Source organism: Truncatella angustata (assembly GCF_020726525.1).
Source record: "Truncatella angustata strain MPI-SDFR-AT-0073 chromosome Unknown BKA67scaffold_10, whole genome shotgun sequence".
NCBI classification, from domain to species: Eukaryota; Fungi; Ascomycota; class Sordariomycetes; order Amphisphaeriales; family Sporocadaceae; genus Truncatella; species Truncatella angustata.
In genome coordinates, this window is record NW_025763390.1 from 811,247 (window position 1) to 839,167 (window position 27,921).

The 27,921-nt window shown below is 49.2% G+C and overlaps 12 protein-coding genes across 12 annotated transcripts; 9 read left to right on the forward strand and 3 right to left on the reverse strand.

Moving 5' to 3' along the window:
• Nucleotides 1-1,243: 1,243 nt before the first annotated feature.
• Nucleotides 1,244-2,564, forward strand: BKA67DRAFT_695935 (uncharacterized protein; the record flags this gene model as incomplete). The annotated part of the gene is made up of 1 exon (XM_046109327.1): nucleotides 1,244-2,564. Exon 1 carries the CDS (start codon nucleotides 1,410-1,412, stop codon nucleotides 2,562-2,564), a length of 1,155 nt encoding a protein of 384 aa, XP_045952525.1. The 5' UTR covers nucleotides 1,244-1,409.
• Nucleotides 2,565-3,563: 999 nt separating this feature from the next.
• On the forward strand, nucleotides 3,564-5,285 carry BKA67DRAFT_526244 (putative acid phosphatase; the record flags this gene model as incomplete). The annotated part of the gene is made up of 3 exons (XM_046098737.1): nucleotides 3,564-3,699; nucleotides 3,771-4,415; nucleotides 4,567-5,285. The coding sequence occupies 3 exons, from the start codon at nucleotides 3,564-3,566 to the stop codon at nucleotides 5,283-5,285; spliced, it is 1,500 nt and encodes a 499-aa protein (XP_045952526.1).
• Nucleotides 5,286-6,079: 794 nt separating this feature from the next.
• BKA67DRAFT_541006 (uncharacterized protein) lies at nucleotides 6,080-6,994 on the forward strand (the record flags this gene model as incomplete). The annotated part of the gene is made up of 1 exon (XM_046100855.1): nucleotides 6,080-6,994. One exon carries the CDS (start codon nucleotides 6,080-6,082, stop codon nucleotides 6,992-6,994), a length of 915 nt encoding a protein of 304 aa, XP_045952527.1.
• A 696-nt stretch (nucleotides 6,995-7,690) lies between these two features.
• BKA67DRAFT_91604 (uncharacterized protein) lies at nucleotides 7,691-8,984 on the reverse strand. Its single transcript, XM_046109544.1, has 4 exons — nucleotides 8,824-8,984; nucleotides 8,399-8,768; nucleotides 8,199-8,327; nucleotides 7,691-8,131 (listed from the first exon to the last, which is right to left on the reverse strand). Exons 2-4 carry the CDS (start codon nucleotides 8,679-8,681, stop codon nucleotides 7,884-7,886), a joined length of 660 nt encoding a protein of 219 aa, XP_045952528.1. The 5' UTR covers nucleotides 8,682-8,768; nucleotides 8,824-8,984; the 3' UTR covers nucleotides 7,691-7,883.
• An 856-nt stretch (nucleotides 8,985-9,840) lies between these two features.
• BKA67DRAFT_582982 (uncharacterized protein) lies at nucleotides 9,841-11,278 on the forward strand. Its single transcript, XM_046104037.1, has one exon. The coding sequence runs from the start codon at nucleotides 10,092-10,094 to the stop codon at nucleotides 11,184-11,186; it is 1,095 nt and encodes a 364-aa protein (XP_045952529.1). The 5' UTR covers nucleotides 9,841-10,091; the 3' UTR covers nucleotides 11,187-11,278.
• BKA67DRAFT_663886 (uncharacterized protein) lies at nucleotides 11,258-12,038 on the reverse strand (the record flags this gene model as incomplete). The annotated part of the gene is made up of 3 exons (XM_046108268.1): nucleotides 11,258-11,547; nucleotides 11,754-11,818; nucleotides 11,896-12,038. 3 exons carry the CDS (start codon nucleotides 12,036-12,038, stop codon nucleotides 11,258-11,260), a joined length of 498 nt encoding a protein of 165 aa, XP_045952530.1.
• Nucleotides 12,039-12,195: 157 nt separating this feature from the next.
• BKA67DRAFT_582984 (glycosyl hydrolase family 3 N terminal domain-containing protein) lies at nucleotides 12,196-15,611 on the reverse strand. The gene has a single exon (XM_046104038.1). The coding sequence runs from the start codon at nucleotides 15,210-15,212 to the stop codon at nucleotides 12,306-12,308; it is 2,907 nt and encodes a 968-aa protein (XP_045952531.1). The 5' UTR covers nucleotides 15,213-15,611; the 3' UTR covers nucleotides 12,196-12,305.
• Nucleotides 15,612-16,817: 1,206 nt separating this feature from the next.
• On the forward strand, nucleotides 16,818-17,840 carry BKA67DRAFT_526307 (3-dehydroshikimate dehydratase; the record flags this gene model as incomplete). Its single annotated transcript, XM_046098743.1, has 1 exon — nucleotides 16,818-17,840. The coding sequence occupies one exon, from the start codon at nucleotides 16,818-16,820 to the stop codon at nucleotides 17,838-17,840; it is 1,023 nt and encodes a 340-aa protein (XP_045952532.1).
• Nucleotides 17,841-18,318: 478 nt separating this feature from the next.
• Nucleotides 18,319-19,951, forward strand: BKA67DRAFT_595463 (uncharacterized protein; the record flags this gene model as incomplete). Its single annotated transcript, XM_046105169.1, has 2 exons — nucleotides 18,319-19,465; nucleotides 19,941-19,951. The coding sequence occupies 2 exons, from the start codon at nucleotides 18,319-18,321 to the stop codon at nucleotides 19,949-19,951; spliced, it is 1,158 nt and encodes a 385-aa protein (XP_045952533.1).
• Nucleotides 19,952-21,445: 1,494 nt separating this feature from the next.
• BKA67DRAFT_695943 (uncharacterized protein) lies at nucleotides 21,446-22,990 on the forward strand. The gene is made up of 2 exons (XM_046109328.1): nucleotides 21,446-22,743; nucleotides 22,799-22,990. Exon 1 carries the CDS (start codon nucleotides 21,737-21,739, stop codon nucleotides 22,664-22,666), a length of 930 nt encoding a protein of 309 aa, XP_045952534.1. The 5' UTR covers nucleotides 21,446-21,736; the 3' UTR covers nucleotides 22,667-22,743; nucleotides 22,799-22,990.
• Nucleotides 22,991-23,557: 567 nt separating this feature from the next.
• BKA67DRAFT_582990 (uncharacterized protein) lies at nucleotides 23,558-23,975 on the forward strand. The gene has a single exon (XM_046104039.1). The coding sequence runs from the start codon at nucleotides 23,677-23,679 to the stop codon at nucleotides 23,941-23,943; it is 267 nt and encodes an 88-aa protein (XP_045952535.1). The 5' UTR covers nucleotides 23,558-23,676; the 3' UTR covers nucleotides 23,944-23,975.
• A 107-nt stretch (nucleotides 23,976-24,082) lies between these two features.
• On the forward strand, nucleotides 24,083-27,813 carry BKA67DRAFT_595464 (uncharacterized protein; the record flags this gene model as incomplete). The annotated part of the gene is made up of 3 exons (XM_046105170.1): nucleotides 24,083-24,165; nucleotides 25,549-27,587; nucleotides 27,644-27,813. 3 exons carry the CDS (start codon nucleotides 24,083-24,085, stop codon nucleotides 27,811-27,813), a joined length of 2,292 nt encoding a protein of 763 aa, XP_045952536.1.
• Between the last annotated feature and the right edge of the window lie 108 nt (nucleotides 27,814-27,921).

Genomic DNA, 27,921 nt, shown 5'->3' on the forward strand with positions numbered 1-27,921 from the left:
GACCGCAGTGGACCTTTATCCAGTGACATGGAATCCCACTTCTGACAGGTGACCCCACGTCCAAGTCTCACGGACATAGTCTTTAGCGTCACAGAATCCTCCAGGAGGCGCGGTAAGCGATCAATACCATAATTTCCCAAACGTTCGCATGAATGGAGCGCTTTAACCACGCCAGTCACCAGTCAGAATTGTGATCGTAACGTGCTGGTTTTCGAATAGCGTTAGATAAAGAACCAACGATGACCTAATGTCCTCTTGCACAAATAGTGGCTTTGCGGTATCGTCTTTCAACGCGTCAGTATCCGAACATCATAATAGGGGCAGTGTTTGTGATCTTATACTAACTATTACCTAGGGATTCACTCCACGTCAATAGTTCAAAGAAGTCTTGATTGCCCAATGGTCTTTGTGGGTAGCGCTGGACATATGAAATCACATCTGAGCTTTGCTAGGGACTTCGTAGTCTATCGTAATGATATTGCACGTGCCAGGAGCCGTAGACCAGAATAAAAGTAATGGCGATAATAATAACGGTGCTTCTTATCAAAGCCAATTTGGACGTGAGAAGAGTTGTGGTGATTTTGGTACGGTTAGTACATATTCTGGCGGTTTTGAGTATCAGCCCGTGCATTGGCAACTTCAGTGTCAACTTCCGACAAACATTGCATTGGCACCATTACAGCCACGACAAAAAGGGTTGCAAGGTAACAAAGCTTGTTTTTGATACAATTTTAATAGAGGAGACCTAAAATGCCGGTGACTAAGCTTGATTCGTTTCTCAATTAGTTTCCTGGAGTTTTTGCAAGAATATTATGGGGTATGTGAACACCCGCCTTAGTCATGGGCAGTCACAATGTTTTAGTATGGGTAAAATCCACTGATGTAATGTAGAAAAATTGGAAGCCATTTGACTTGAGAAAATTTTTTTAATAAAAGACTAGAAGTATAATATGAGACATACCGGACAGCCACGTCCACATTTGCAGGTCGTGGTTATGTTGTTTTGTGAAGTTTCAGATGCATGGCATGCGCTATTCATTGATGTATGAAAGCAGATGATCAAAGCCGGACACTGGTGGGAATGACAGGATAACCAACTACCAAGTTTCAAGAGAGTCTGCTCCAAGTATATGTTTGTAGGTTTGCGAAATTATCCTGAGCCCTTTGTTGGATTTCGTTGGTGGCGTGGATCGGCCGGGCTCCGACTGGAATGTTGCATTTCTACCAACAGCTCACATTTTAGCTGATCACAGGCCTAACGAAGCTTCAACTATCTACTACAATCAGGACATTCGACTTGGTTAAAATGACTCATAAATCAATACATACGACTAACCATATCATCAAGTTCTCAATAGCTCTGAGTGGGATAGAGTCCCAGCGAAACTACAACGCCGAAGTGGTGGACTATGACGGACAGAGCTACAGAGATTGCTTTATCAAAGGAGCATATGGAATCATACGCCAATTTTTTCATGGAACATGTGCCAGATGTTGCTGACAACTACGAACTGGCGAGTAAAGCTTTGGAGTTACTCGCAGTAGCTAGGAGACCTCTGAGTATTCAAGAACTAGCGTGGGCAGTGGCGTTGAACGACGCGCCCTCTGCGTTACATACTGTGTCGGCCCTGGGGGACAACTTCGTAGACACTGCGGAAGTCATGCAATTAATCCAGCCCTTCATATTACCTGTCGATCTCGAAAAACTACAGAAACATCAAATCATGGTGCACCAATCCGTCAAGGAACTTATCCTTATCAAAAGCCCTTTACGATGGAACGACGCTAATGGCTTGGTAAGGTTGCTGGTTGATGAAGCTACATTGAGCCAACGCCTCGAGACATTGGAGGCGAACTTGTTGAATTTATGCGTCAGGTACCTTCTTTTGGACGAGATAGGCGAAAACAGCCTCTTCTCGCCAGAGCAACTTGGTGCTGAGCTGCCTCAAAGCCATGACCTTTTCGACGACAATTTAGATTCGTCAAGATACGATGCAACTTGCACATGGGACGAGTGGGAGGAAGACATGCTCTGCTACGATCCTTCTGAGTGTGGTTTAGGTGGACTCTTCGCATATGCCTCTGTATATTGGGTAGACCACTTCTCTGTCGCCACGGCCCGATCCATGCCCGACATACGGATAATAGAAAAGCTCTGCCAGAGAGGTTCGAAGCGGCTAGACAATTGGTTAAAGCAGAATTGCCGCCCCAATTGCACTTTCAAGCCACGATGGGATGCCGATTCTGAACTATTCGACCCTCTAGGTGTGACTGCCTTATACGGATCAAGGGCTATGCTAGACAACATGCTCATAACTTCTCAATTCGAAAAGGAGGCGTACTTAGACAATTCGGGTTTACAGGCGGCGCATCACATTGTTGTTAACCACCACTCGGCGGACCTTTTTAGGGTGCGAATGCTCTTTTATGCAGACAAACTTGGCTCCCAGCTACGAACATCGGAGTTCTGCCGAACGGTGATGAGGCATTGGAGGACAGGAAATCGGAACAGACCAGGATGGCATGATGTCATGGAGCTTTTCATAAAGTGGTCGCTCTCCTGATCAACTTCCAAGCGTGGAGTGTTGAGCTCACCTTCTGTAATTAAGTGTCATTCATTGTGACAACTCTTTTCTAGTTACCAACTGTTATGGAGCACAACAGAAATAGCCCAGAGCTCAAGTACCAATCTGTGTTCTTTTAGTCCAGCATAATTGCAGGTCATAGTCGTCTGATTGATTGTTACCGGAGTTCATCAGAAACCCGGCTTATGAAGAATTTATGTAAATTATACCGTAATTATGGCCTTGAATCCATGTCATTTTACTATTCCTCATTCTGCCAACTTGTAGCGTTAATATAGGCCGACCAAGCTCCAAATTTCCACCAAAATCTGCTTGCATCGCTAGGGCTCCGAGCAAACACAGAACTCTAGACTTCCATTATTATGTGATCCGAGGTAAGGCGACATTACCCGACTTGCGCGATATAATTGAAAACTTTGTGCTGCGTCATTGAAGTATTTACAAACTATCAGCACATGCATCCAGAACGCGGGTGAACTTCCACTTGCACTGACCGAGGCTGCCGGACAAACGCAGTGGCCGAAGCTTGCACTTGTTCAAACCATGACAAAGAATAGCAACGGCTGCAGATCGACGAGGCATCGAAGTCCGGATCTAGATGGTTGCCGCCGCCGACTACCGTTAGCTCGAGCTTGATTGTGCTTCCGGATTTCCCAGGAACTTGGCTTATCCAATCGCTCAGCCCTGGGATGAACAAATAAAATTCTTCTTTTTCATTTGTCCTGTCGCTTAGCAGACCGATATGATGAGCTATCCGTATACGATCTTCGAATGGTCAGCGGGAATGCACGTGGTGGGCTGGAGTCACATTGAATCATCTCCGCAGTGATTGGCCGTAAGATCCCTGCAAGTCATACCCGTGTTGAAATATAAGTCTATAGGCAGCCGTGCGCTGAGATCCTCAACGACTCAAGATCAAATCCTTGACAGACGAGATCTACGAATCCTTGGCTGACTTCAGCCGAACGATCCGTAGTTATGGCTTCACTTCTCAAGTCATTGGCCGTGTTGCCGCTGCTTGCAGCTACCACGTCGGCAGCAGCGAGTTATCCATCCAAACCATCCGATTTGACGACGCCCGTGCAGCAGCGCCTTGCGATCAACGGTCCGAACTGTGAGTGGCGCTATGCCGAAGAGCATTAATAGTAATAACAAAAAAGACCGAACTAATTAGTCATTATTCAGCGGTTTCTATTGGTTGGAATACTTTCCAGAAACTTACACAGCCATGTGTACAGTACGGTACTTCTAGTAGTGCTTTGACATCTCAGACATGCTCCACCAGTTCAATCACCTACGACACATCCAGGACCTACTCGAATGCAGTGACATTGACTGGCCTGACTCCGGCTACTACCTACTACTACAAGATTGTGTCAACCAACTCTACTGTTGACCACTTCTTTAGCCCGCGTGTACCTGGTGACAAGACGCCTTTCGCTCTCAATGCTGTTATCGATCTCGGTGTTTATGGAGAGGATGGGTATACTATTAAGATGGATATGAGTAAGAAGGATACTATCCCATCCATTCCCCCTGCCCTGAACCACACCACAATCAGTCGCTTGGCGACCACCATCAACGATTACGAATTTGTGGTCCACCCAGGCGATTTGGCTTACGCGGACGATTGGTACCTAAAATCCAAGAACCTCTTGGACGGAGCCAATGCCTTCGAAGCTATCCTTGAGAATTTCTATGGCCAGCTTGCCCCTATTGCTGGCCGTAAGCCATATATGGCAAGTCCCGGCAACCATGAAGCGAACTGCCAGGAGATTCCAAATCTTGGTGGCCTCTGTCCTAGCGGCCAGAAGAATTTCACTGACTTCAGTAAGTATTTCTCTCGACAATTTTTGACCTCTCCAACTTTTTTGCACAGCGAAAATTCCCTCTCAAAAAGATACGGCTAATTTCTTTTTTGATATCCCCTGATTACGCGTGTACCACTCTGAGAAGCAACTGCTAACTACAGTTCCTCCAGTGAACCGTTTTGGCAGAACAATGCCAACAGCTTTCACGTCGACTTCATCAGCGAGTGCTGCGAAAGTCAATGCGAACAAGGCCAAGGTGCTAGCTAACCCACCATTCTGGTATTCGTTCGAGTACGGTATGACCCATGTGGTGATGATTGATACCGAGACGGATTTTGCGGATGCCCCTGATCAGCCCGGCGGTGATGCAGGTCTCAACGCCGGACCGTTCGGTACTGCCGGACAACAGCTTGCCTTCTTGGAAGCTGATCTTGCATCGGTCGACCGTACTGTGACGCCCTGGGTGATTGTTGGCGGACACAGACCTTGGTATACAACAAGTGGAGGTGACGCCTGCGACTCATGCCAAGATGCCTTCGAGCCACTGTTCTACAAGTACGGTGTCGACTTAGGTATTTTCGGCCATGTACACAACTCTCAGCGCTTCCTACCCGTTGTCAATAATACGGCGGATACGGCCAAACTCAACAACCCGAAGGCTCCGGTGTATATCGTTGCTGGTGGTTCCGGAAATATCGAGGGCTTGAGTTCTGTCGGCACCAAGCAATCGTATAATGCTTTTGCGTACGCAGACGACTTCTCGTATGCCAAGGTTTCATTCTTGAATGCAACTAACTTGCAAGTGGACTTCATTAGGTCGTCTACTGGTGAGGTCCTGGATACGTCGAACCTGTACAAGGCGCATGCGCAGCAGTTCGTGGTACAATAACAGAAAACTTCAACTGAAGTCTAGAATGAGTCAGGATGATGGGGAGTCAGAAGAATATACAACGGCATAATACGGGATGACATATGATTGAAGATGTCTTTAATATCGCTTCAGTGAAACAAATTTAGCATGAGAGATGGTCGGTCAAGTGGCGCATACAAAAGTTTACGATGGATATTACCAATTTTCAGCAATTTCCACCGATATAATATGGATCAACCTCAAAGTCTACTAGATCTACTATCCTTTCAAGCAAAAGCCATTCGTGTAACTTGGAATAAGATGGATTACCACAGTGAGGTCAATGAGTGCTCAAGTATATACGACCTCGTGAATTTGTGTATCGGCGGCTTAGTCCGTCCAGGCAAGGTTTGATGCTGAGTTTCATAACGTACCATATTCAAATCAGTACTTGTCATGATAAATTGGCCTCTGTCATACGCGCATTAACTACATGAGTATTCAACTAGTTGCAAGAATTAGAAAAGAAAAAATGGAACGCAAAATACCTGAACGTCGCCTGTTCTTGGCTCTACACGAAAGCCAGCCGAGTATTGATCACCCAAGTTTTCCCCGCGCCGCAACGCTTCCCCGCTAGAAACCTTGGTGCCAAACCAGTACAAAAAGTTTTAGAGCTAAAATCGGCAGCCGATACAACCTCAATTATTACCTGATTCAGATGCTTCGCCAAAATACACGAGAAGATTCTCAGTTCAATTATCCATGTCTGGGAATCACTTGCCCCTACAATAAATACACTCAGCTCAAAACCCACGCCTCACGTCACTCACGCCATGCCCAGCGCAGCCAACTACCTCGGCAGGGCCGAATATTGGACGGAGCGAGTGCGTAGCGAAGGCGAGGGGGATGAGCAAGGCTTTGACTGGCTACTACCCAGTGACAATGCTGGCTTTAAGTCATTCATCACAGACGCAGTCAAACAAGTCTCCACACAAACAACCGAGACCCCCCGCGTCTTGCATCTTGGACCTGGCAGCTCTAAGTTGTCGCTTTGGATGCACGACCTTGTCGACAAACCCCATCATGTGGTTCACTTCGATTTTGCGGAGTCGGCAAAGGAGCTCGGTGAGCGATGGGAGCGGGAAAGCTGGCCAGATGCAGGCGAGCAGCGGATGCGCTGGATGACAGGTGATCTGTTGGAGCTTTCAAGTGTACGGGGCCTCACTCAGTCGCTGGAGGATGCCGAGCGATCGGAGGGAAGGGGAGTACCGGGGCCGATATTATTTGACGTACTTGTCGACAAAGGCACCCTCGATGCCATCTCGTGCGTGGAGGCCTTGGCCCCTCAGAGCGAGCTGGTCGAATGCATCAAGAACTATGCGCCTGAGATACCGGCCAAGGTCATCAAGACGCCCATCTACTCGAGCCTCATGGTAGCGTTGAATCTTGCGGCTATTTGCCGCCCTGGTGCAGCCTGGGTGATGTTGTCTTATGGCGGAACTCGTTTTGATGCTTTCACAGCGCGTGTCAGATCCGAGACGCCAAGAAGCCTTGAGGAGTTGGCGTCAAGATTGTGGCGGCTAGAAGTAAGGCGCGAGTTGGAAGAGGATGTCAAGACTGAAGATGAGAATGGAGACGTGAAGAGAACAAAGGCATATCATTGGCTCTATCTGTTGCGTCGCACAGATGTTCCGTTTGGAGTAGAGCCACTGGAGAAAAACCAAGAGAAAGTGGCGGTCAACCCATAAATATCAGGCGTGCCCATCCATAACCGAAACGGAATTTAATCACAATGGGAGCCAGCATTGTTACTTGCTTCGCGTCCAGTGCTTTGTATGGCTGTAACACTCGTTCGTCCAAATATTATTGAGGGGTATCCTTGCTCCTATTACGATTCTCGTTCCCCATTCGTACGTGATTGCAGGAAGTCATGCAGTATTCCGCCCAAATGTAGGGACCTAATAGATAAAATGCGGGGAAGCCTGTAATACCATTTGTCACATCGTAAGACCTCGAGCTGTCCTGAGAAATCTATAAATCAGTCTTGTTTTTACGTCTCCCCATCCTCATCCTCATCAAACCTAAACTGATTTCTGTTTCTGTTGCATACTACTGTTGTATCCATGCTTCATAGGAAGTGGGGCTCGTACAAACCTATATATACTTGTAATAACTTTATAGTAAGTTATGTTTTCTTTAAGCATCAGGAAGGCGCGAGAGATCTTGCGTAAGAGCAAAATACTCTTTGGCATCCATATGCGCAACCAGAGAATGACCCCCTACTAGTCATGATTGGTATGGCGGTTGAAATAGTGTTGCAAGATCAATTCACCTATCTCAATGCGTATAAACGATCCGCAAGTCACGTAAACCGAGCTTGCGGAACTAATGACCATTGAACATCCACTTACTACAGGCGAGTGTTACTTAGCAAATTCTTGGATCAGCAAAGTTTACGGGAAATTACTCTCAACCTTTCTAATGTCCTGTACGTAACTGACCGATGTATATGCCCCTGGCTGATCCAATCCGGGTTCGAACAAATCGACAACACATATTCCCTGCGCCTGCATCCACAAATGATATATTGCTAGCCTTGGTCCCTAACTCAGTCAGCAGCACACGGCTGGACCTGAGCTACTTGTTCTGTGGTTCTCGAATCACGACCGCGTAAGTGTAAGTTCCTCCGTCGATGACGCGAGATACAATATCCCCATTCTCAACACGCTTATAGCCAAAGCTCTCGTAGAGCGGAAGAGCCACTGGCGAAGCTTCGGTAAAACAAACCAAGCCTTCTCGGTCAGCTACCTCATTAGCCCAAGCCAGGTGCAGCCCACCAGCTCCACGACACCGATGAGAAGGTAGCGTTCCTAGCATTCTCAAGACTATTGAGAGATTGGTTAGGTAGAATCCACACCTTGATTGTGAGTTCTCAAGTATTTGGTCACGTACTGATGGCGGGCCGATCTCCTACGACACGTTTTTTGACCGCAGCACACTTGTCCGTAAACTCAACGGCAGAGGGATCATCCAAGCCTTCAGGCGTAACAGGTCGTTCTGGAACAAACCCTTCCGGCAATCCTTGGGTCAAATCAGCATTCACGTCGACGTTCGTTCGAGGGGCGTTTGATACAAGGTAAATCGACACTTACCGATTGGCTTCGCTAGTTTTTCACCTGCTGTAGTATTCTGGAATCCCCAGATCGAATAGCCTATAACTTCATTCGAAGTAGTATCCACGACTTTCTTGTAAACCTTTCTCTCGAGACCACCATTAATACGTGGCCAGCGTGAGATGGCCCCGGCCAACAACTGATCAAATGACATGCCTGGGAACAAAGTTTGATTCATGCGGTCGTCGAAGAAGGCACTGATATATACATTCTGAACGGCAGGGCCGTCGGCGAAATCAACATCCTGTAACTCAAGAGGCATCTTGTTGCGAGATCAACCCATAACTGGAGTCAACGTTTTCGTGGTATAAACAAGATCGGCAGTCAACTTGGTCAACTCCTTAGCGAGCTTTTTCAAGATCAGCGTCCAAGAGGAGCCAACTAGGTATTTCCGGCATGCCCACCACTTTAAGAGTCTTATGATGTAATATGCAATGCTATGACAGATGCATCATGCTTAAGGTCGCTGCCTGGCGTAGCGACAAGGGGCATCTCTTCCTATCTTCTTCAAAGATGCTTACACCGATCGTATTGAACTGCTTGCTGCAATACGGTTGCAGTCAACTTTGCTAAATGGGTTATAGGGGTTTTCTTATTCTTTTCTTTCGCACCGTGGCATGCACCACACTGTATTGTCACCAATTCAAATGAGGCCAGCTACTGAAGGTCCCAAACCCACCGCAAGCCATTTGTGCTGCTAGTTTAACCTTAGTCTAGTCACTTAACAACCAATACCACCGGCCACAAGTCCCGGCCGGGTGTTATTGTTGTACAATATTCTATAGAAAATGTCTTCAGCCAGCGTTCGAGTCTTTCAATACTTTGGTATAAAAAGAAGAAGAAAAATTGTCGTTGCAGGTGGCACAGCGCAATGTGTCTCACAACAGCAGAAGCTGAATGATGCACCGTAAATTTTCAAGTATCTCGAGCTAGTAAACGAAATCCAGCGAGCTCGGTCGTGGCGCTTCCAATTATTTGGCCTCATCCTCGATATGGGATAACCGTTATATGTATATTGAAACGATAAGCTAGCAACGGTATATAGAATTGCTGGCATAGCACAGACTGCCATAATGTAGGATAATTCTGGGCAATTGCTAGCTGGTTATGTCAACTATCCGACTAATCTGGACACTGCACTTAGTGTCACTCCAGACAGCTCGCTGCGACTGTTGGTCATAACGCGACCACCATCGCCGAGTAGTTATATCAGATGATCACATATTCTATATCGCAGCATAACTTTTATCGACCAGTCCGCTCGATGCTCAACCATGTTCAGGGGAAACTTTCGAGTCTCTTGGCTGCATGAGGCACCCACTGTGTTTGCAATGTGGGGCTAACCTACAGGGTCGTAACTGTAATACACAGCGAGTCGGACCTGTAGACCGATATCTCGGAACCAAACACCGATCGGTCAAAGAAGCCGATAGCCTTCGTACTGGGAGAATCGACTGGCAGCCAGCCTTCGCCGGAAAGTTTGGGAATCGACCTCCGCAATACAAAAGATGCGCTTAGCCGCGGTGCGGGGCCCCGGTCTTCGGAGCAAGACGCTACGATCTTCACTTATACATGGTAGTTATAAGCAACAAAGTCAGCAGTAACCACGAATTTGGCAGTCTGTTTGAGGACCAATCAACCAACCCAGTATTATTCTTGCTTGTCCGCAGCCATGGGTCTCACTGTGCTTTCAGATTCGGACGTGTCCAAGGTCTTTTCGTCCTTGTCGACCGAGGAAGTCAACGGCTTATTGCAAGTCCTCGGCGAGACGCTCACCCACTATTCGTGTCATGGAGGAAAAAACGACTACCTGGCCCGAAGCGCACATACCAGAAAGGATGGCCAAACCAGCCTGTTCATGCCCTCGGTCACCCAGGATCTGATCGGCACCAAGATTGTTGGTGTCGCCCCGCCTCAAACTCAGAGTTCAGCAGCACCCGTCGCCGGTTTGAAGAGCGTCCTGACTCTATGCGATGCCACAGGTCAGGCCGTCGGAATCTTGAACGCCGCAGAGTTGACTGCGTTCCGCACTTCGCTGGGGTCGATGTTATTATTCCATCAGCGACAGACGGTGCGCAATATCGTCGTCTTCGGCGCGGGCAAGCAAGCGTTGTGGCATGTCAAGCTCGCTGCGATCCTACGTGGTCGGGATATCCAGATGATTACGATCATCAATCGTTCTAGCAAGAGAACAGAACAGCTGATTTCGGACATCCAATCAAGCGAACAGTGGCCTAGCCACATCAAGCTCGTGGCCAGCGAGAACCAGGAGTCGTTGGAGCAGCTTGTGACTGATGCCGATGCCATTTTCTGCACGACACCCAGCACGGAGGCTTTATTCCCGGCGGCGTTCTTGACATCAGATGCTGCAAAGAGCAAGACTCGCTATATCGCAGCTATTGGGTCCTACAAATTGAACATGAGGGAGATAGACCCGGAATACCTCCGCACGGTAGTGGATCCTTCGGGGCCGCTTTCTGCCCAGGCATACAAAGAGGGAGTGATCACCGTCGATAGCCAAGAAGGATGCTCGGAAGAAGCAGGAGAGATCGTAGCAGCCAAGATTCCCCACGAGAAAATCGTCGAAGTGGGCGAGCTGCTCCAACAGAGGACGAAACCGGCGTCGGCCGATCTGGAGAAGTGGCTGCAGGAGGGACTTGTGATTTACAAAAGCGTGGGGATTGGTGTAATGGATATTTCCATTGGGCGGGAGATTCTACGCCTTGCCAACTCGAAATCTATCGGCTTGACTGCCCCAGACTTCTAAAATTGTAATATACACTCCAATTTCTTCCTGTCTGCTGTTTCATTGTTGTGAGAGAGACCACACACACCCCGTTAAAGCCCAATCTCCTGGAGATACGAAGGCAGCTTAGTCGTCACGTTGTTTGGCACTCTAGAAGCGTCTGCACCTTCCGTGAAATCAGGTGCCACCTGATCGATGGTGAAACCACAATTTCCAGTCTTGCAAGGACAACCATCATTGCCACAGGCTGTATCGGTCATGTCTGGGACTGGTTGCCAGCCCTGAGGCGGCTCCTTGCAGTAGAAGCCGTGAGGGAGTGGCTGCGGCTGGTAGGCCGTGAAGCAAGCAAGGTAACCGAACCAGTCGTAGATTTCGCCATTGTCTGCGTTTCTTTGTCAGTGGCTGAAAGACAAGGCTGACAATGGCTAGCATAAGGTAGTAATGTGCAATCCACACGGAGTAATAATGATGACACTTGAGGAGCCTAGTGTCATAATATAGGAGGGCTGGGAATGACGAATTAGACAAGATGTTAGAAATTACTCATAGGCAATGTGCTGATTACCTAGCTATCGTCAAACGGTGCACCAGCATAGTTGAGTTGATTGCCGTTTTGGACGAAGCAGTTAGTGCAAGAGTGACCAAAATTGCCACTATCGAAGCTCAATTAGATAGGAAATCACGGCATGAACGATGGGCTTATGGAAATTTTCGAAAAACAGGGACTTACTTCTTAAAGACAAGCTGGCCGTTAGTGTTGCCGATGCAAAGATGTACGTTGAGGGAATTCTCAGTGATCTCGTTGCAGAGGTGGCTGTTGCAGAAACTATGGACGGTGGCGCCTACGAGGTTCCAGCCATTGGGATCTTGCATCTTGCAACCTTGGTCTAGAAACCCATAGGTGTTGCACAAAGTAAACAGAACACTTGCAAAGGGGAGAATAAACGGAAAGTGTCTCATTGTGCAACTCTCTACCAAGTGATATGTCACCGACGAGAAGGAGGCCGTGGATAACACATTTTATCGATGTACTTTTGAGATATCATGTTTGATTATCAACCTGCTATTGCCAGAAATTTACAACAAAGAAATCTCAGCACCAGAACGCCGCAGCTCAAACCCCCAACAGGCCTTCCTTCCTTACCATTCAGCCACTCTGTGTAACCTTTTGGAACTTTCTGCAATGATGAAGCCATACTTGCCTTCCGTAACCATTTTCCAGTTCTGAGCTTCAATATTCCAGTAACTCAAGTCTCTTCTTGTGACATTAAACGTCACAGTGGCTGTCTCCTTCTGCTTCAAGAACGTCTTCTCGAAACCTCTCAACACTTTGACAGGGAAGTCTACACCCTCGGTGCTCTGCGCATCAGGTGGGTAAACAAGATATAACTGCGTTACGACTTGACCGTCATTGGCACCAGTGTTAGTAACATTGGTAGAAACCGTGGCGTAAGTCTCCCACAGGTCCGGATTACCACCTTCTTCGCCGCCAGCTTGTGAGAGAGGTTGTTGGACGTCATAGCCTTCAGGATAGGGATATGGGTCTGTTACAATCTCATCGACTGTGTCCAAGTAAGGGTATACGAATTTTTCGAGTTTCCGGAAACCAGCTGGAAACAACGCTTCTTCCTCGTCCGGGATGTTGGTATCATACTCGGGCGGAGAGGCGAAGTCCTTTGGTCGCGAAGCAGGATACGCGCTTTTTGGCTTGAGCTCATTGATATCAGGGATGGTGAATTCAAAGGTGGTGTACGTGAGTCCGAAGCCAAATTCGAATCGTGGCTGAATGTTGTACTTGTCGAAGTGACGGTAGTCCACGTACAGGCCTTCGGTGAAGTCCTGCTGCGGTACAACACCGTTGGGCAGGTACATGATTTTGGCTCCCTCACCATAGTCATCCAAACTCTTACCAATTGTCCAGGGCAAATGTCCACTGGGGTTAACGTCTCCAAAGATCACATCTGCCAATGCGTTTCCGCTTTCCTGCCCGGGCAAGTTCGCGAGAAGGACCGCCTTGACACCAGGAAGGTCAATCCAGCGCTCCACGAGAACGGGACCAACCGTGTGGATGACAACGATTGTTTCGCCTGCGCCGCCACCACAACCTTCTGCGACGGCTACAATCAGGTCATCGCCACCTTTCTGGAGGTTGAGATCTGGGCGGTCACCCTTCACGTTGTCCCATCCCATGAATCCCTCGCCTGCATCGGCATTCGCGAAGACAATGCAAATATCTTGGTCAGCAAGAATCTCTGGCTCCTTCTTGAAAGGCGGGCTGTTTGTCAACCAGGAGGTCAGCTTGACCTTTTCCGAGTCCCAGCCGCTGCCAAGCACATCGATTGGTGTGACAAGATATGGGAACTCCACAGCACCAGAGCCCCATCCAGAAGCCAGGGTGCCTTCATTGCAGCCGCGATCCTTGCATCCATTGGCACCGTTGGGACTTGGGCCAGCGTCCTCACCAAAGATACCAATGCGGACATGACCGGTGTGTCGCTTCCGTAGTTTCATGTCGGTGTTTCCGTGTCGGTCAATGGGTAGAATTTGCTCATTCTTGAGCAGCACGGTGCCCTCTGCTGCGATCTGTCGTGCGAGTGCTGAATGATTGCCCATGACATTGACGAATTCGTTGACAACAACTTTCTCCTGATCGGAGGGACTGCCGGGTGCTTCCACACCAAACTCATCGTCTGTCCATGAAGAGAAATTGGGTCCGTCAGGGTCAAACCTTGTAGTATCGTCTTGTCCAAACTGATACCAAGCCGCAACAATACGGGTGACCATGTCATTCAGCCTCTCAAGCGGTACAGATCCGTTTAATACAGATTTGGTCAGCTCAGGGCCCCAGAGCGACTTGCCATCGGCCCAGAACAAACCGTCTCCCGGCATTGTCATGTCCAGTCCAGCCAAAGCGGTGGAGACACCTCCACGCTGCGCAAGCCAGTCACTCATGACGAACCCCTGGAAGCCCATCTCATCCTTCAAAATGCCGTTGAGAAGTTTCGCGTTTCCGCACGCATACGAGTTGTTGATTTGATTGTAGCTGCACATTACGCTGGCAACGCCTGCCTTGACCGAGTCACCAAACGGCCACATATAAAGTTCGTGCATCGTTCGATCATCGATATTGCTGGAGATGGCATTTGGCAGACCCCATTCCCAGGATTGGCGGAAATGTTCCTGCTCGTTCGCAACCAAGTGCTTGATCGTCGCCATGACACCTTCATCTTGAATGCCCTTGATGGACTCGGCGGCAGCAATACCTTGCAAGTAAGGATCGGCGCCGAATCCCTCCCAGTTTCTTCCGCCAGCGGGCATTCGTCCCAAGGGACCAATGCAGGGCCCTAGAATGGCGTTGATTCCCTTCTTTCGAGCCTCGATGGCATGCGCATTGCCCCATTTGTACATTAGATCCTTGTTCCAGGTCGCGCCCACAGTGATGCCAGCCGGGAAAGCTGTAGCATTCTCCGTGAAGCGTATTCCTAGTGGCCCATCTTGCAAGGCGAGAGACGGGAACCCAACATTCACGGCGGGGCCCGTGTTACCGACAGCTGGGCCCATCGACCAGCCAGTGCCCGTTGTCACGTTCACCTTCTCTGGCAGCGTCATCTTACTCACCATCTCGCTCGCCTTTCTGTAGCTGTCCGCCCAATTTCTTGCCGTACCACCTTTGGGAGCGGGATACCACGGCGGGCTGAGCCCATCCTGTGGACTGCTGTATTTCTTGTACGCAAAGAAACCCCCCGAGCCGAGCGCTAGGAACACAAGGGCTAGTATAGCCAGGAATGACCAAATGCATTTCCTCGACCGACCAGCGCAGCAGCCGCAGGGCTGCCGCAACCACCGGCTGCGGGGCTGTGTCTGGAATGCGGGAGCGTAGGATCCCTTCTGTGCGGTCAGTGGGTCTGACTGCAGGAACTCGGTCGCGTCGAGGTCAGATCCGAACTCTGAAGAATCGCGGGCGTCGTATGATTTGCGGAAGCGCTCTTCGAAGTGCTCATCTTCGGGGCTGAGGAGGCCTGCTGCCTCTTTCTCGTTCCGTGCCATTGTGAGGTTATTCAACACTAGTTTGGTGGGGGGTTTTCTGTGGCAAAGAGAATGAGGTCGGATGGACGGATTTTCTAAATGCAGAGATGAAGATATGGGCTGTAGGTAGGTTGGTCTGACCGAATAGCTTTGGCGATCATTGATTGAGCATAAACGACTTGGAAGATATGTAATAATAACAAGCAGCCAATGCCGCAGTAACACAGTCACAGGCACGGCCTCAAGCCAGGTCGCGTGGCAGCTGCAGCTTGCCAACTAATATCAAAATCACTATCAAACACCAGGAAACCGACAAGAGTTGGGAGGAGGCACTGGATCAAGAGGGCCTCATGAATATGGATTGAGGATTAAGAAACGTCCGCATTGAAACATTGGCAACATGGCCTCTGACAATGGAGCTGCACCTTGAAACTTAGGATCGGACTTGGCGTAGCATTGACCCCTTGAAGCTAAGGCTAGAAGAGCTGAACAGCTATTCGTGGCGACGGCCATGCGAGCGAAGCCATTCCGCTTAGTCCAAGGTTAGTCTAACCTAGGTTAGACTAGTGTCAATCTGCCGGACTCCCGCCTAAGCTTCAGTGGAGTGACGCACAAGCTGACAAGCTCAGGAACAAGCAAGCAAGCTGTAAAAGTAACACCCACACTGGGTGCCCCAGGCCCTCTATGAACTGGTCCCGTTTCCCTTTCGCAGAAGACCCCCACCCGCTCTGACTGGTATCAGGGGTTTGCAAGGCTTACCGCAGGTCTGTGAACGACTTTCGCATCTTGAGCAGGCATGTCCAAGCCAGCGGCCAATCTAAACAGTCTATCGCCCATGTTTGTGCAGAATAATCTCAACAGTCAGCAGGGTTCGGTTTATGCAATGCCTAACGTTTGTATTGTTGGTTTGTTCGGTGCAATATGTAGATCATCTCATATCTGCAACACCACACTACTGTAGGCTAATAAGTTACTGTATCTCACCAACGGAACCAGGGTTACCTTTGTATGCACATCTAGATTTGGCTTCTTCTGTTATCGCTAGCTGCAGACTCCATAGCGACTAACCTTGGAAGCTGATCTTTGAACTACGTGCTCATATCTATGGGGTGACTAAGCTGAAGGACAGATATTAGAGAGTATAGCATTGTATTGCTACTACATCACAGTAGGTCATGTACTCGAGCAGTGCAAGCACAGCAGCACAGTTCGATGTCTCCGGTGGAGATAATGCCCATGTGCCCCCCTCGGCGCTGATCGTTCGAGTATAACCTACCTTGTGCATACCATTTTATGTTTGCATTGCACATCCAACATTTGAGTTTCGCCGTATAGTGCAACACAGACCTATCATCATACACCGTACTGCTATGGAACAGGAAGTAAGAGAATTCACGGTGCGGGGACATAGATTGGATCATACATCAGTATTGCGTATGGGCAGCTGTGGGCAAATGCGACACCCTGATTGACGTCACTAAAATATGGAGTCGCAACACCTCTCATCACCACGCGCTGCGATTCCCACGACATTTAAGAAAGCACGTTGTAAATCAAGGACTTACTCTATAGCGACAAGGACTCAACTTAAATCACATTTGTACTCTTTGTCTTTCCTCAATAAACATGCCTGTCAAGTACGACGGATCAGAGATACCCACATCATATGCAACATGCAGTATCGGGTACAAGGAGTCACACACCCTGCCCATCAAGCTCAAGGCTATCGCAGATGCTGGGTTCGATGCGGTTGAGCTGTCAATGCCTGATATTCAGGCCTATGGAAAGTTTCTATATGGACAAGAAATCGATGAAAAGGACTACGACACTCTTGTGAAGGTTGGCAAGGAGATCAAGAAGCAGGTCGACGAACATGGTCTGAAGATTCTCATGCTTCAGCCATTTGCAAACTTTGAAGGTTGGCCAAAGGGTAGTGAGGAGAGAAAAGATGCCTTTGATCGAGCAAAGGGATGGGTCAGGATCATGGAGGCCGTTGGTACCGATATGTTACAGGTCGGATCTTCTGACGCACCTGGCATCTCGTCATCATTTGACGAGCTGGCTGGGGACCTTGCGGAACTGGCAGACTTGCTTGCAGAGAAAGGCTTCAGAATTGCCTATGAAAACTGGTGCTGGGCCACACATGCACCCAGCTGGAAAGACGTCTGGCACATTGTCAAGAAAGCCGACAAACCAAACTTAGGACTCTGTCTCGACACATTCCAGAGCGCTGGAGGAGAATGGGGGGACCCTACGACAAGATCAGGGCATCTCGAAGGCGTGGGCAAGTCACAGCTGGACCAGAATTGGGGCAAAAGCTTGGCCGAGCTAGCCGTTACCATACCTGCAGACAAGATTTATCTCCTCCAGATTTCTGATGCATATAAGGTCGACCCTCCGATCGAAGCGAAGACTAACGAGGAGGGCTTGCGCCCCCGTGGACAATGGAGCCACGATTACCGCCCTTTGCCGTACGCCGGTGGTTACCTACCCATTGTCGAATTTCTCAAGGCCGTCCTCAGTACAGGATTCAGGGGCTGGCTATCCATAGAAGTTTTCGACGAGAAAGGTCAAAAAAACTACCCAGATATGGGTGTCTACGCAGACAAGGCTATGGATGCTCTCAACAAAATGCTGAGCTCGAAATAAGAGCTGCACCAACCTGCTTACCTATGGAGTGGGGCGGAAAGCGACTCCAAACGAGCGCACTGCAACGCAGCTTTGGCTGGTGGGAAGTCACAGTATTGCGCAAAACGAGTAGCGTATTCAATCCAGCATTTCCTGTAATTTGTGTCGCGGTATCTTTGTCTCTCATTCGACCTGTAGTCGCCATTTTGAAAAGTCCGAACCGCGTTGCTTAGCAATGGTTAGACGCTATTCGGGCACTAAGTCGCACCGCTGTGCGAATGCGAATGAGATGAAGTACGTCATCCATTCTGCACCCGGATCACAGATATGGGTGACAGCGTATGGACTTCAAATTAGGATGCCAAAGTATGAGTCCCAGGTATCTTGGCTACTTATACTAAATCTAACCAGATATCTTCCAACATTTATGTGTTATGATCGACATTGCCACTATCTCAACTTGAACCAAATTTAAGCCTGCACCGTTCTTATTGCCAAGATGGCTATTGGGACACAATCCAATCTCTCACAGCTGAGGGACTTCCTTGGGTATCTCACTACAGTCAAGGGTGATTTATCAAACATCACAGCTCCACCATTCGTGCTTTCGCCAAAATCAGTAACAGAGATACCTGCATCATGGGCCGAAAGGCACAAATTGTTCCTACAACCAGCCCAAGAGGATGATTCAGAGAAACGCGCGTTGCTTATCCTGAAGAACTTCCTCTGTAGTCTCAAGCGCCAAGTCTATACAGCGGCCTCGAAGAATTCGGATGGAGGTGCCAAGAAACCGCTAAACGCGTTTCTTGGTGAACTATTCCTGGGCACTTTTGTAGAACCAGAATCAGGCAGTACTACTAGGGTCATCTCAGAGCAAGTGTCGCATCACCCACCAGTCACAGCCTGCTTCACATATAACAAAGATCATCAAATCTCTTCCTCGGGCTACGTGGCGCAAGAGACGAGTTTCAGTGCCACGAGCGGTGTGGCAGTCAAACAAGTCGGGCACGCCATCACCACAGACCAGAGGCATCGAGAAAGTCATCTCATGACATTGCCCATCATGTCAATTAAGGGACTCCTGGTGGGTAAACCATATCCGGAATTGCAGGGGACATGCTATATCTCTTCGAGCTCCGGTTATCTCGCTACCATTGAGTTCAATGGCAGAAAGACTCTGGGCCTGGGAACGAAGAACTGCGTAACTGCTAAGCTGAGTAATCTGAGAGATGGCAACAAAGTCTTGTATCAAGTAGATGGGCAGTGGAATGGGCAGATGACCATCAAAGATGCCGTCAAGGGAACGAAAGTTGAGACCTTCGACGTTGATGATGTGCCCTACACGGAGTTGAAGGTAAAGCCAATAGAAGAGCAGAGCCCTTGGGAGTCGAGAAGGGCATGGAAACCAGTGCTGAAAGGGATCACTTCTGGCAGCATGGAACTTGTCAATAAGGAGAAGGAGAGGATAGAGAACGCACAAAGGGATTTAAGAGCGGCGGAAGAACAAACTGGGGTGAATTGGCAAAGAGTTTTCTTCCGTAGTATGAACTCTCATGAGGAATTTGATGTACTGGCTAGAGCTATACCTGACAGCGAGGCTAGAAGCCTACGGAAAGATCGGACAGCAGGCGTCTGGAAATTTATTGGTATCAGAGCTGCTGAGAGCATAATTGAGAAGGGCGTGTATCACTCAGGATTGGATCCGACCGGACAGGTCAGGACGAACGGAAGTTCTTAGTATGACAAGGAAGTCAGTCGGAGGTGGAAGTAATGGAAATGTCTTACATTGTTGTCTTATGGTTAATCGCAAGCATTATCGTCTGAATTTGACTGCCATCGGTGTCTATGTTAGTGCCAGTCTAGCGGACCACTTCACAAACACGTGAAGAGATGCCGGGTCGCGACATTGTACCATCGACGACTACTATGGGTCATTTCTACAGAAACGTTGCGAGAATCTCGTCGTTCCGTCTTTTCCTTCCACAAACCCAATATTTCTCAGATTGAGAAACAAATCCGGAACCCCTTTGCTTTACAACAAAGCAATTCTACCAAGAAACAGTCAAGATAAAGCCTCTGTTACGTTCCTCACGATCATTAGATTAAGCTTACTATGTACAGATGGGTCGTGACAAGAACCCAAGACCGCCCAAGTCACCAAAGAAGTCATCTCGCAAGTTGGTAACTGGACGCCAGAACTCTCTTCCAATTCCCCCCATCCTGCCAGCACTGAGTGGTAACCCCCCCCCCCCCCCCCCCCCCCCCAAAAAAAAAAGGAGAAGAAAGTCACCTCCAATCCCGATCGTGTTCCACACCTCATCGACGCTGAAAAGGGTCGGAAGTACCGATGCCCTCTCTTCAAGGCCGGCACCATCGATACCCCTTGTGGTGCCCTCATCGCGCCCGACAACCACAGCATCAGCTCCCACATGTCAAGCAAACACCGCGGGAACTCCGCCTACAACGACAAGATGAATGACACTGCCTCCAATGTCATTGGCTGCACCAGCAGCTCCTTTTGCTACCCGGAAAAGAAGAAGTAGAACTTGTAGTGTAGGAAAAGAACAACATTTGCGAATCTATATTGCTGCCTCAAAGCTGAATAGTCAAAACCGCCTTTCCAGTACTTGGTGCGAATAAAGCCCGTGGACACTTCATACCACATTTAGAGTGTATTGTCTTTGGACAATGGTTCCTCACCAATTGCTTCAGACCACGCAGGATTATTCGTCTCGAAATTCTATTACACAGCCGCATGATTCTCAATAGCTGTTTTGGGAGAAACTCCGGCGCAGAAAACTTGATTTATGATAGCCGTGGTTCCTTCATCTCAAGTTTCTGCTTGTACTTGTAAAACCATCAATTCTATTTATATCCAATATGATAAGCCATCTTTGTTCAAAATATCAATTGCGCCAACTATACTTTCCAATTCATGAACAGTTACGGACTACTTTAAAATAACTTATATATATTTTTGAGGCATTTAACCCTAACTGTTAACAGTGACGAGGCTGCAATTTATAATTGACAAAGACCCTTTCGTAGGAGGAAACCAAGAACCATAGGGCCAACATCTCACAATGGAAAGTCCTTAGGGCGTTATCACTGGCTTTTGGTTTTAGATTTTGTGAAACAAGGTGATATGGTACTTATCATCCGCACAGCTTTCTCCCAGCTATGGTAAGTGCCTATGGGTGTTTCCATCTTCACACAGAAGATGCTCAAGATTTGTTAAAGTTGTACCAGGAACACACTTACACGCATATTTATGATAAAATTGACCCAGTCTCAGACATCAAGCTAATAAGTCCATTGATCAACCGGATCTTGTAAGCCAAATCCAATCAAGCCGATGGGAAAACCTGAACCGTTGTATATTTCGAACTCATATCATAGAATCACAATAGCAATACTAAACTCAATATCATAATAGGTATACGTCACCAGCCAAACATCTGTGATAATTCACTTTGTCTGGCACTACTCATAAATTACTGGTTTGCTTTATGTTATATCACTATTTTTCTCCCACAGGTTAGTTGATGTACATATCAGGTGCTCACTTCGTGTAAGTCGCCGACCATATCACTATGATATTTTGTGTCAGCTGCTGATCATATCCTATCAACTTTGTGTAAGTCGCCGACTGCACTCACGATAAGTCCTAGTCGACGATGATACTCATCGGCGATGCTATCTTATGTATCAGCATGCCCTTGCCCTAGACATTGTCGGCGATGCCCCTCCGCAGCAGCCCACGATTTGAAAAAGGAAACAAAAGAAGATCACTCCTCCATTTCCAGCCCAACACCCTCCTTCCCTTCACATCTTCCTCACGCCACAACAATCGTCAGTAGAGAAAGGTGAATATTCCTAGCTGCTTAACAAGGAAATACTAATTTTCTATCCCTTAGATGGCTGCCAACAAGGAAGAGGGTGTGTCCCCTGTGGACAACGCCACCAACAGCAACAACAACAATAACAACAACACCTCCGCTGTTGCTGCCCCCGCTGCCGCCGTTGCCCCTGCTGCCCCCGCTGCCCCCGCTGTTGCTGGTTCCGCTGCTGCCCCTGCTGCCGCCGTTGCCCCTGTTGCCCCCGGTGCCTCCGGTGCCTCCGGTGCCGCTGGTGCCGCTGGTGCCGCTGGTGTCCCTGCTTCTGCTGCTGCCACCAACGCCGCCGCCGCCGCCGCTCGCGCCCGAGTCCTAGGTCTCTTGGCTGGGTGCAGCCCACGCTTTTGGGAAAGCCTGATCCAGACCCGGCAGGTGGTTAAATATAAGTGCACTGAGCACAAGTGGGGTCACCCGACCACACCCTGCGGCACCATAATCACCGCCAAGGATCGCAACATCCTCTCCCACCTCTCCAAAATGCACCGAGGAAACTCGGCATACAAGCGCGCTGCTAGCACAGACCGACCAGTCAGGCGCTGTATCAGAGGAGATTGCGACCGTGGCCCGTGGAGCAACCTCAACTCCTACAACGAGCACGTCCGGAATTCCCATGGTCTGGACATGACCGAGGCTCAGATCATGGGCAACCTAAAGGCGAATGCACGTCTTCGCAACGACCAAAGCGACGCCTGGTACGATTACGCGCCGCCTGAGGGCAAAAAGACCACGACCCGCAGGCAGAAGCGCGAGACGCAGGAGGCCGAGGAGGGCGCTAGAAAGCGTCGAAGGACTAGATCCACAAGACGAGTCGTGTTGAGTTCGGATTCGGAGTCAGATTCGGACAAGGGGTCGGACGAGGAGCCGCTCCCTGAGGGCCCTTTTTTCTGGGACGGTCATGAGAACGGCGGTCGGGACGGCGCTGGTGGTGCTGGTGGTGGTATGGTTACTTAAATACCAACCACCACATGCACAGGCAAAGGCACAGGCACAGGATGCATTGATAGCCGGCACAAGAAGGCATTGCCTTGGTAGGTCGCCTTAACCTTTATCCCACATGACATATTACTGACTGAAGCCGTGTAGACATCACCAACTCCACAACGTGTTGACCTTAGCTTGTAGCTAGGTCTAGATGCTCCTCCCTAGAACCTCGAGTTATCTGCTTTCAATACTCCCGCCTTCGGGCACCGTCTGGGCAAAGATTTGGAACCATGGACGAGTCAACCGAATCATCCCACTACGAGGGCCGGCTGTTTCATTTGTTTCTCTTCTCACAGCATCACACACTGGTCGACGTCACTTGCCAGTAATAATATTCACCACCCCTTTTCCCATCACATGACCAACTATTTTATCCGTTTCTCTTCTCACAGCATTGTATACCGGTAGACATGACTACCGGGGCATAATATCCATCGCCCCTTGCTGTACTAGAAAGACCGGTCACTTCGGTTGTTTCTCTGTTCGCAACATCAAAAACTGGTCGGCATCACTGGCGGGACATAGTTCATCACCCTTCTTCCACTAGAGGACGTCCTATTCCATAAGTTTCTCTTTTCGCAGCATCTCTCATATGGAGCATCGTACACTGGCCGACATCACCAGCGAGGCATAACTACTACCCTTCTCCCACTAGAGGACCGGCTGTTCTATACATTTCTCTGCTCGCAGCATCGCAGACTAGGCGACAATACTGGCAGGGTATAATAACCATCACCCCTCGACCGGCTGTTTTGTCTGTTTCCTTTCCACGGCGTCATAATTTGGTTGATAATACCGACTTGGTATACTATTCGTCACCCTCGACCGGCTTTTTCGTCTGTTTTGCTTTTGCAGCATCGCAGCTAGTTGACAACATCGGAACGATATAATACTCGTCATCCTCGACCTGGCCTTTCGTTCGTTTCTCTTTCGCAGCATCACAGACTGTGTTTCTCTTCCGCATCATCGCCAATTGGTCGATGACATTGGCACGGTATATTGTTCGTCACCGTTCGATCGGCCTTTTCGTTTGTTTTTCTTTTGCAGTATTGCAGACTGGCCGACAACATTGGCACAGTATAATATTCGTCATTTTCGATCGACCTTTTCGTTTGTTTCTCTTTTACGGCATCACAAATTGGTCGATAATACCGGCAGGCTATAATATTCATCACCCTCGACCGGCTTTTTCGTTTGTTTCTCTTTCGCAGTATTGCACGCTGGATGACATTACTGGCAGGGTGTAATATTCACCACCCCAAATTGTACTAAAGGACCGGCCATTTCGTTTCATTTTCGCAGCATCACAGATTGATGGACGGCTTTGGCGAGGCATAATATGCATCGCCCCTGATCCTACTTAGAGGACTGGCCATGAAATGAGAAATGCCTTCACGATATTTCTTCTCAGACTTACTCATGATTTTGTGCCTGCTTCTAACTGTGAAATGCTATTTGATACCGACCATGTCTACAAACCCCCCCCCCGGGGACCCCCACATTCATCCACAAGCAAATGCATAAAATCCGGATGGGTTTTCTTTGCTACGTTATGTAATTGAGTGCGGAGGATTGACTTCACACCTTAGGCTAGGCAGATACCGCCTTCTTGGGCTTGTCCTTCGAGCATCCTCAGTTGGAGTTATGTGGAATATTACATATGCGTCAATGACCCGAGCATTCCTGTTATCGCCGCCGGAGCGATTGAGAGTTAGTTCCCGCCAACCATTGGCGAGCAATGACGTTCATGGTGTACAAATGACTGTAATCAAAGCAAGGGTCAAAGGCGATCTACGGTATGAATTCTCGCTTCGGCTGTATATAAAATATGATACGATATAAAGCAGTGGCGGCATAGACTGTTTGAATGACACCACGGAGCGGGAACTTCTGGTTGTATTCCGTATAAAAAAAAGTTTATTGCTGCGGGGCCGATAGTAGGCCGCGAATCGTTTTTAGGGCCGCACGTGGAATCGTGGAACCTGCCCCTAAGGAAAGTAGTGATCATCACTTGCGAACCGCCACGATCTGAAGTTTAACTTATCTGAGAGCTTACAAAAAGCTTATTCTTGTCTCAATTTCTCCTTGCGCCATATGTTGTTATTTTGCGTCGTTTTTTCAAGTCCTGCATTGCCGTGCAACCGAGCAGTACTTTCTTTTCAGACCTTCTCAATGCAGAAGGTGAAGTGCCGATCCATGCTCTGCATGCCCCTTTCATGCAAAGCCACGAACCGTGAGCGCGGGGAGTGGCCAGGATGGCGGCTCGCAAAATTGTCTCGTCTTGGGCCGTTCGGAGCACTGCAGTCAGTGGGCTCAGGGCTGTCGTAGTGGTATGGCCAGCCAAGCCCACGGTCTCAGGTCCGTGAATGACGGCGGGATGAGCAAGGCGAGGCAAGGTAAGGGCTGGAAGGGAGATCTGGGCCGCGTGCTTAGCTGGCGTGGCTACTTCACACTTATCCTTTCTCCCTGGTCGCCAAGAAGTGCAGTCTGCAACCTCGCCGCAGAAGTGGATCTCCGGATGAGGGCACCATGTCACCTTCATGCTAGTGCAAATTGCGAGTAATTGCGATGGGGCGCCAAATACGCGACCCAAGCAAAAAGGATACAAAGCTGCCCGCCAACGCCCTTTTCGAAGAAGATGAAGATCGCTGCTGTCCCTGTCCCGTCGCTCTTTTGTGCTCCTGTGCTATCGTGACGCTCGGCCTCTAACCGATTGAACTCAATCTCGCTCCTTAGATAGTTCAAGTCCGTGCCGAAGCCATGAGGAAATCGGTTGCTACTCGCTCGTTGGCGCATGCCCTGTTGAGCGGCCTAGCCTCTGCGCGATACGCAACATTCAACACTACCACGAGCGCTGCTCCGGGCATCACTGGCACTCCTACAACACCAGCATGTGCTCTTGTCAGCTCCGCCTGGGCAGCTCAGAGTGCCGCCACCGCGACGCCAACTGTTGATGCTTCTATAGCTTATGATTGTCTGAACAGTGTGCCGCTCGCCAAAGATGCCGCCCTGAAGTTTATTGATGGAATCGTCCCGTATCTCGAGTGGCAGTCAGATACAGCCTTCAAGAAGAACCCTCCCTCAGATTACTTCTATCCCGGCTACGATCTGTGGCAGGCTTTGTATGATATTAGAGATCGCCTCGAGGCCGACCTTTACCTCAACGAGTATTCTTGGCAAGCAGATCTGTACAAGAATGTTTTTGGTCCTGGCCACGACGGTCACTTCATCATTTACACGGATCTGCTTACTAGCGCCATCGAGTTTGGCCGCCAGTGGGCACTGGTGTCGATCAGTGAGGACGGTACCTCGTTGCCCGTCATCAAGGTCTACGGTGATGTTATCTCGAATCCCGAGACGGCTTCCATCGTCAAGCTGATCAACGGGTTGGACGCTGTGACATATCTCGAGGGTTGGATCTTCCAGGCTTCCAGCAACCAAGATGCCGACTCAGCCTGGAACTCCCTCTTTTTCTCCAAGGCATATAACCACACTGGCACTCAAGGTTATTTCAAGCAGGCGGGTCGTATCAGATACATTTACCCCGGCGCCGACACTTCAATCACGTTTGAGAACGGTACAACCGTTACTCTTCCCAATGTGGGCAGAATAAAGGGCAACTTTGCCGGTGTAAGCGACGGACCTTCATTTTTCACAAAGTTCGTTTCAGGCGCAATCGGTGTCAGCACAAGCACCGCAAGTGCAACTTCCACTGGCGCAACGACTACTTCTACTTCTACTACTACTATTGCCGCCACCACTACTTTGACTACTTCGACCACTACGGCAACTGCTTCGGCGGCCGTTGCTGCTATTCCTGGTTACCCCGGTGACCCTGTCGTCATCTCATCAGATGAGGTTGTCTCGGGCTATTTTCTCGAGGGTGAAGGGTTCGAAGATGTTGGTGTGCTCGTCATGAACTCATTCTCACCTGACGACCCGGTTGAATTCCAGCAAACTGTGCAAGCTTTCTTTGCAGCCGCTGTTGACGCCGGCATCAAGAAGCTTGTCCTTGATGTACAAACGAATGGTGGTGGCTATATCTTCCAAGGTTACGACACCTTCCGCCAGCTGTTCCCTGATATTGTGCAGAACGGCACTGGCAGGTGGAGAAACTCTGCAGGTTTCGAGGCTGTTTCCGAGGTATTCTCCGCGGCTTGCGCCGATTACGACCCCCTCACGGCCTCCGAAGACTTGATATACACCTGCGAGAGTGTCTGGAACTATCGGTACGACCTGGATATCAATGACGATCATTTCAAGTCTTACGATGACAAGTTCGGCCCAGTCACTTTTGAAGGCGACAACTACACAGATGTTATGCAGTGGAACTTCAACAACCCTATCGACACCATCAACTCCACCTTTGGTATTGGCTATGATGTCACTGGGTACGGCAGCCGCACAAACTTCACACGTCCCTTCGGCGGCCCAGAAAATATCGTCCTTTTACTTGATGGCTACTGCGCCTCTACCTGCACACTATTCTCGCAGTTCCTGAAGTGGGATGCGGGTGTTAAATCTATCGCCATGGGTGGAAGACTTAAGGAAGGTGCTATCCAGGGTGTCGGTGGTGTCAAGGGTTCTCAGTCCTTCTCGTACTCATCCGTTCACGCAGAAGTAGACCTCGCCCGTACTCAGACCAATGACACGGATATCCTAGCTGAGCTTGACAGATACGGCGACTACGTATTTGACAGAGCACCCACTCTCAGCTTGAACGTCAAGGACGAGATTCTGCCCACCAACCAAGCTGACGGTATCCCTGCGCAATACATCGCCGAGTATGCTGACTGCCGTCTGTACTGGACCTTGGACATGCACAAGGATATCACTGCGCTCTGGAAGGCGGCCGCCGCATCTGCTTTTAACGGGTCTCCCTGCGCCTATGGTGGATTTAACAGCACAGTTGCCACGAGACGCAGTGCCTTCTCACACTTCCGCCAGTCTGCTCCATCGCGCCAGACCGCGCCAGTCCACAAGTCGAGATCCATCCTTTCCGATGCCACAAAGCCATTGAGGCCACTCCTGCACCTCCTCGACCCACTCTCCGGCATGACCACCAAGGACAAGGCCCAAGAGCTCATGTTGGCGCAGCAACATATGGTTGTTATTGATTAAACTAATATAATTGGGTATATAATGTAATTACATGACTAGCAAACATATCACAATGCGCAACTTTTTTTCTCGCATTCAAATAGTTGTTTTATGCCTCATCCAAC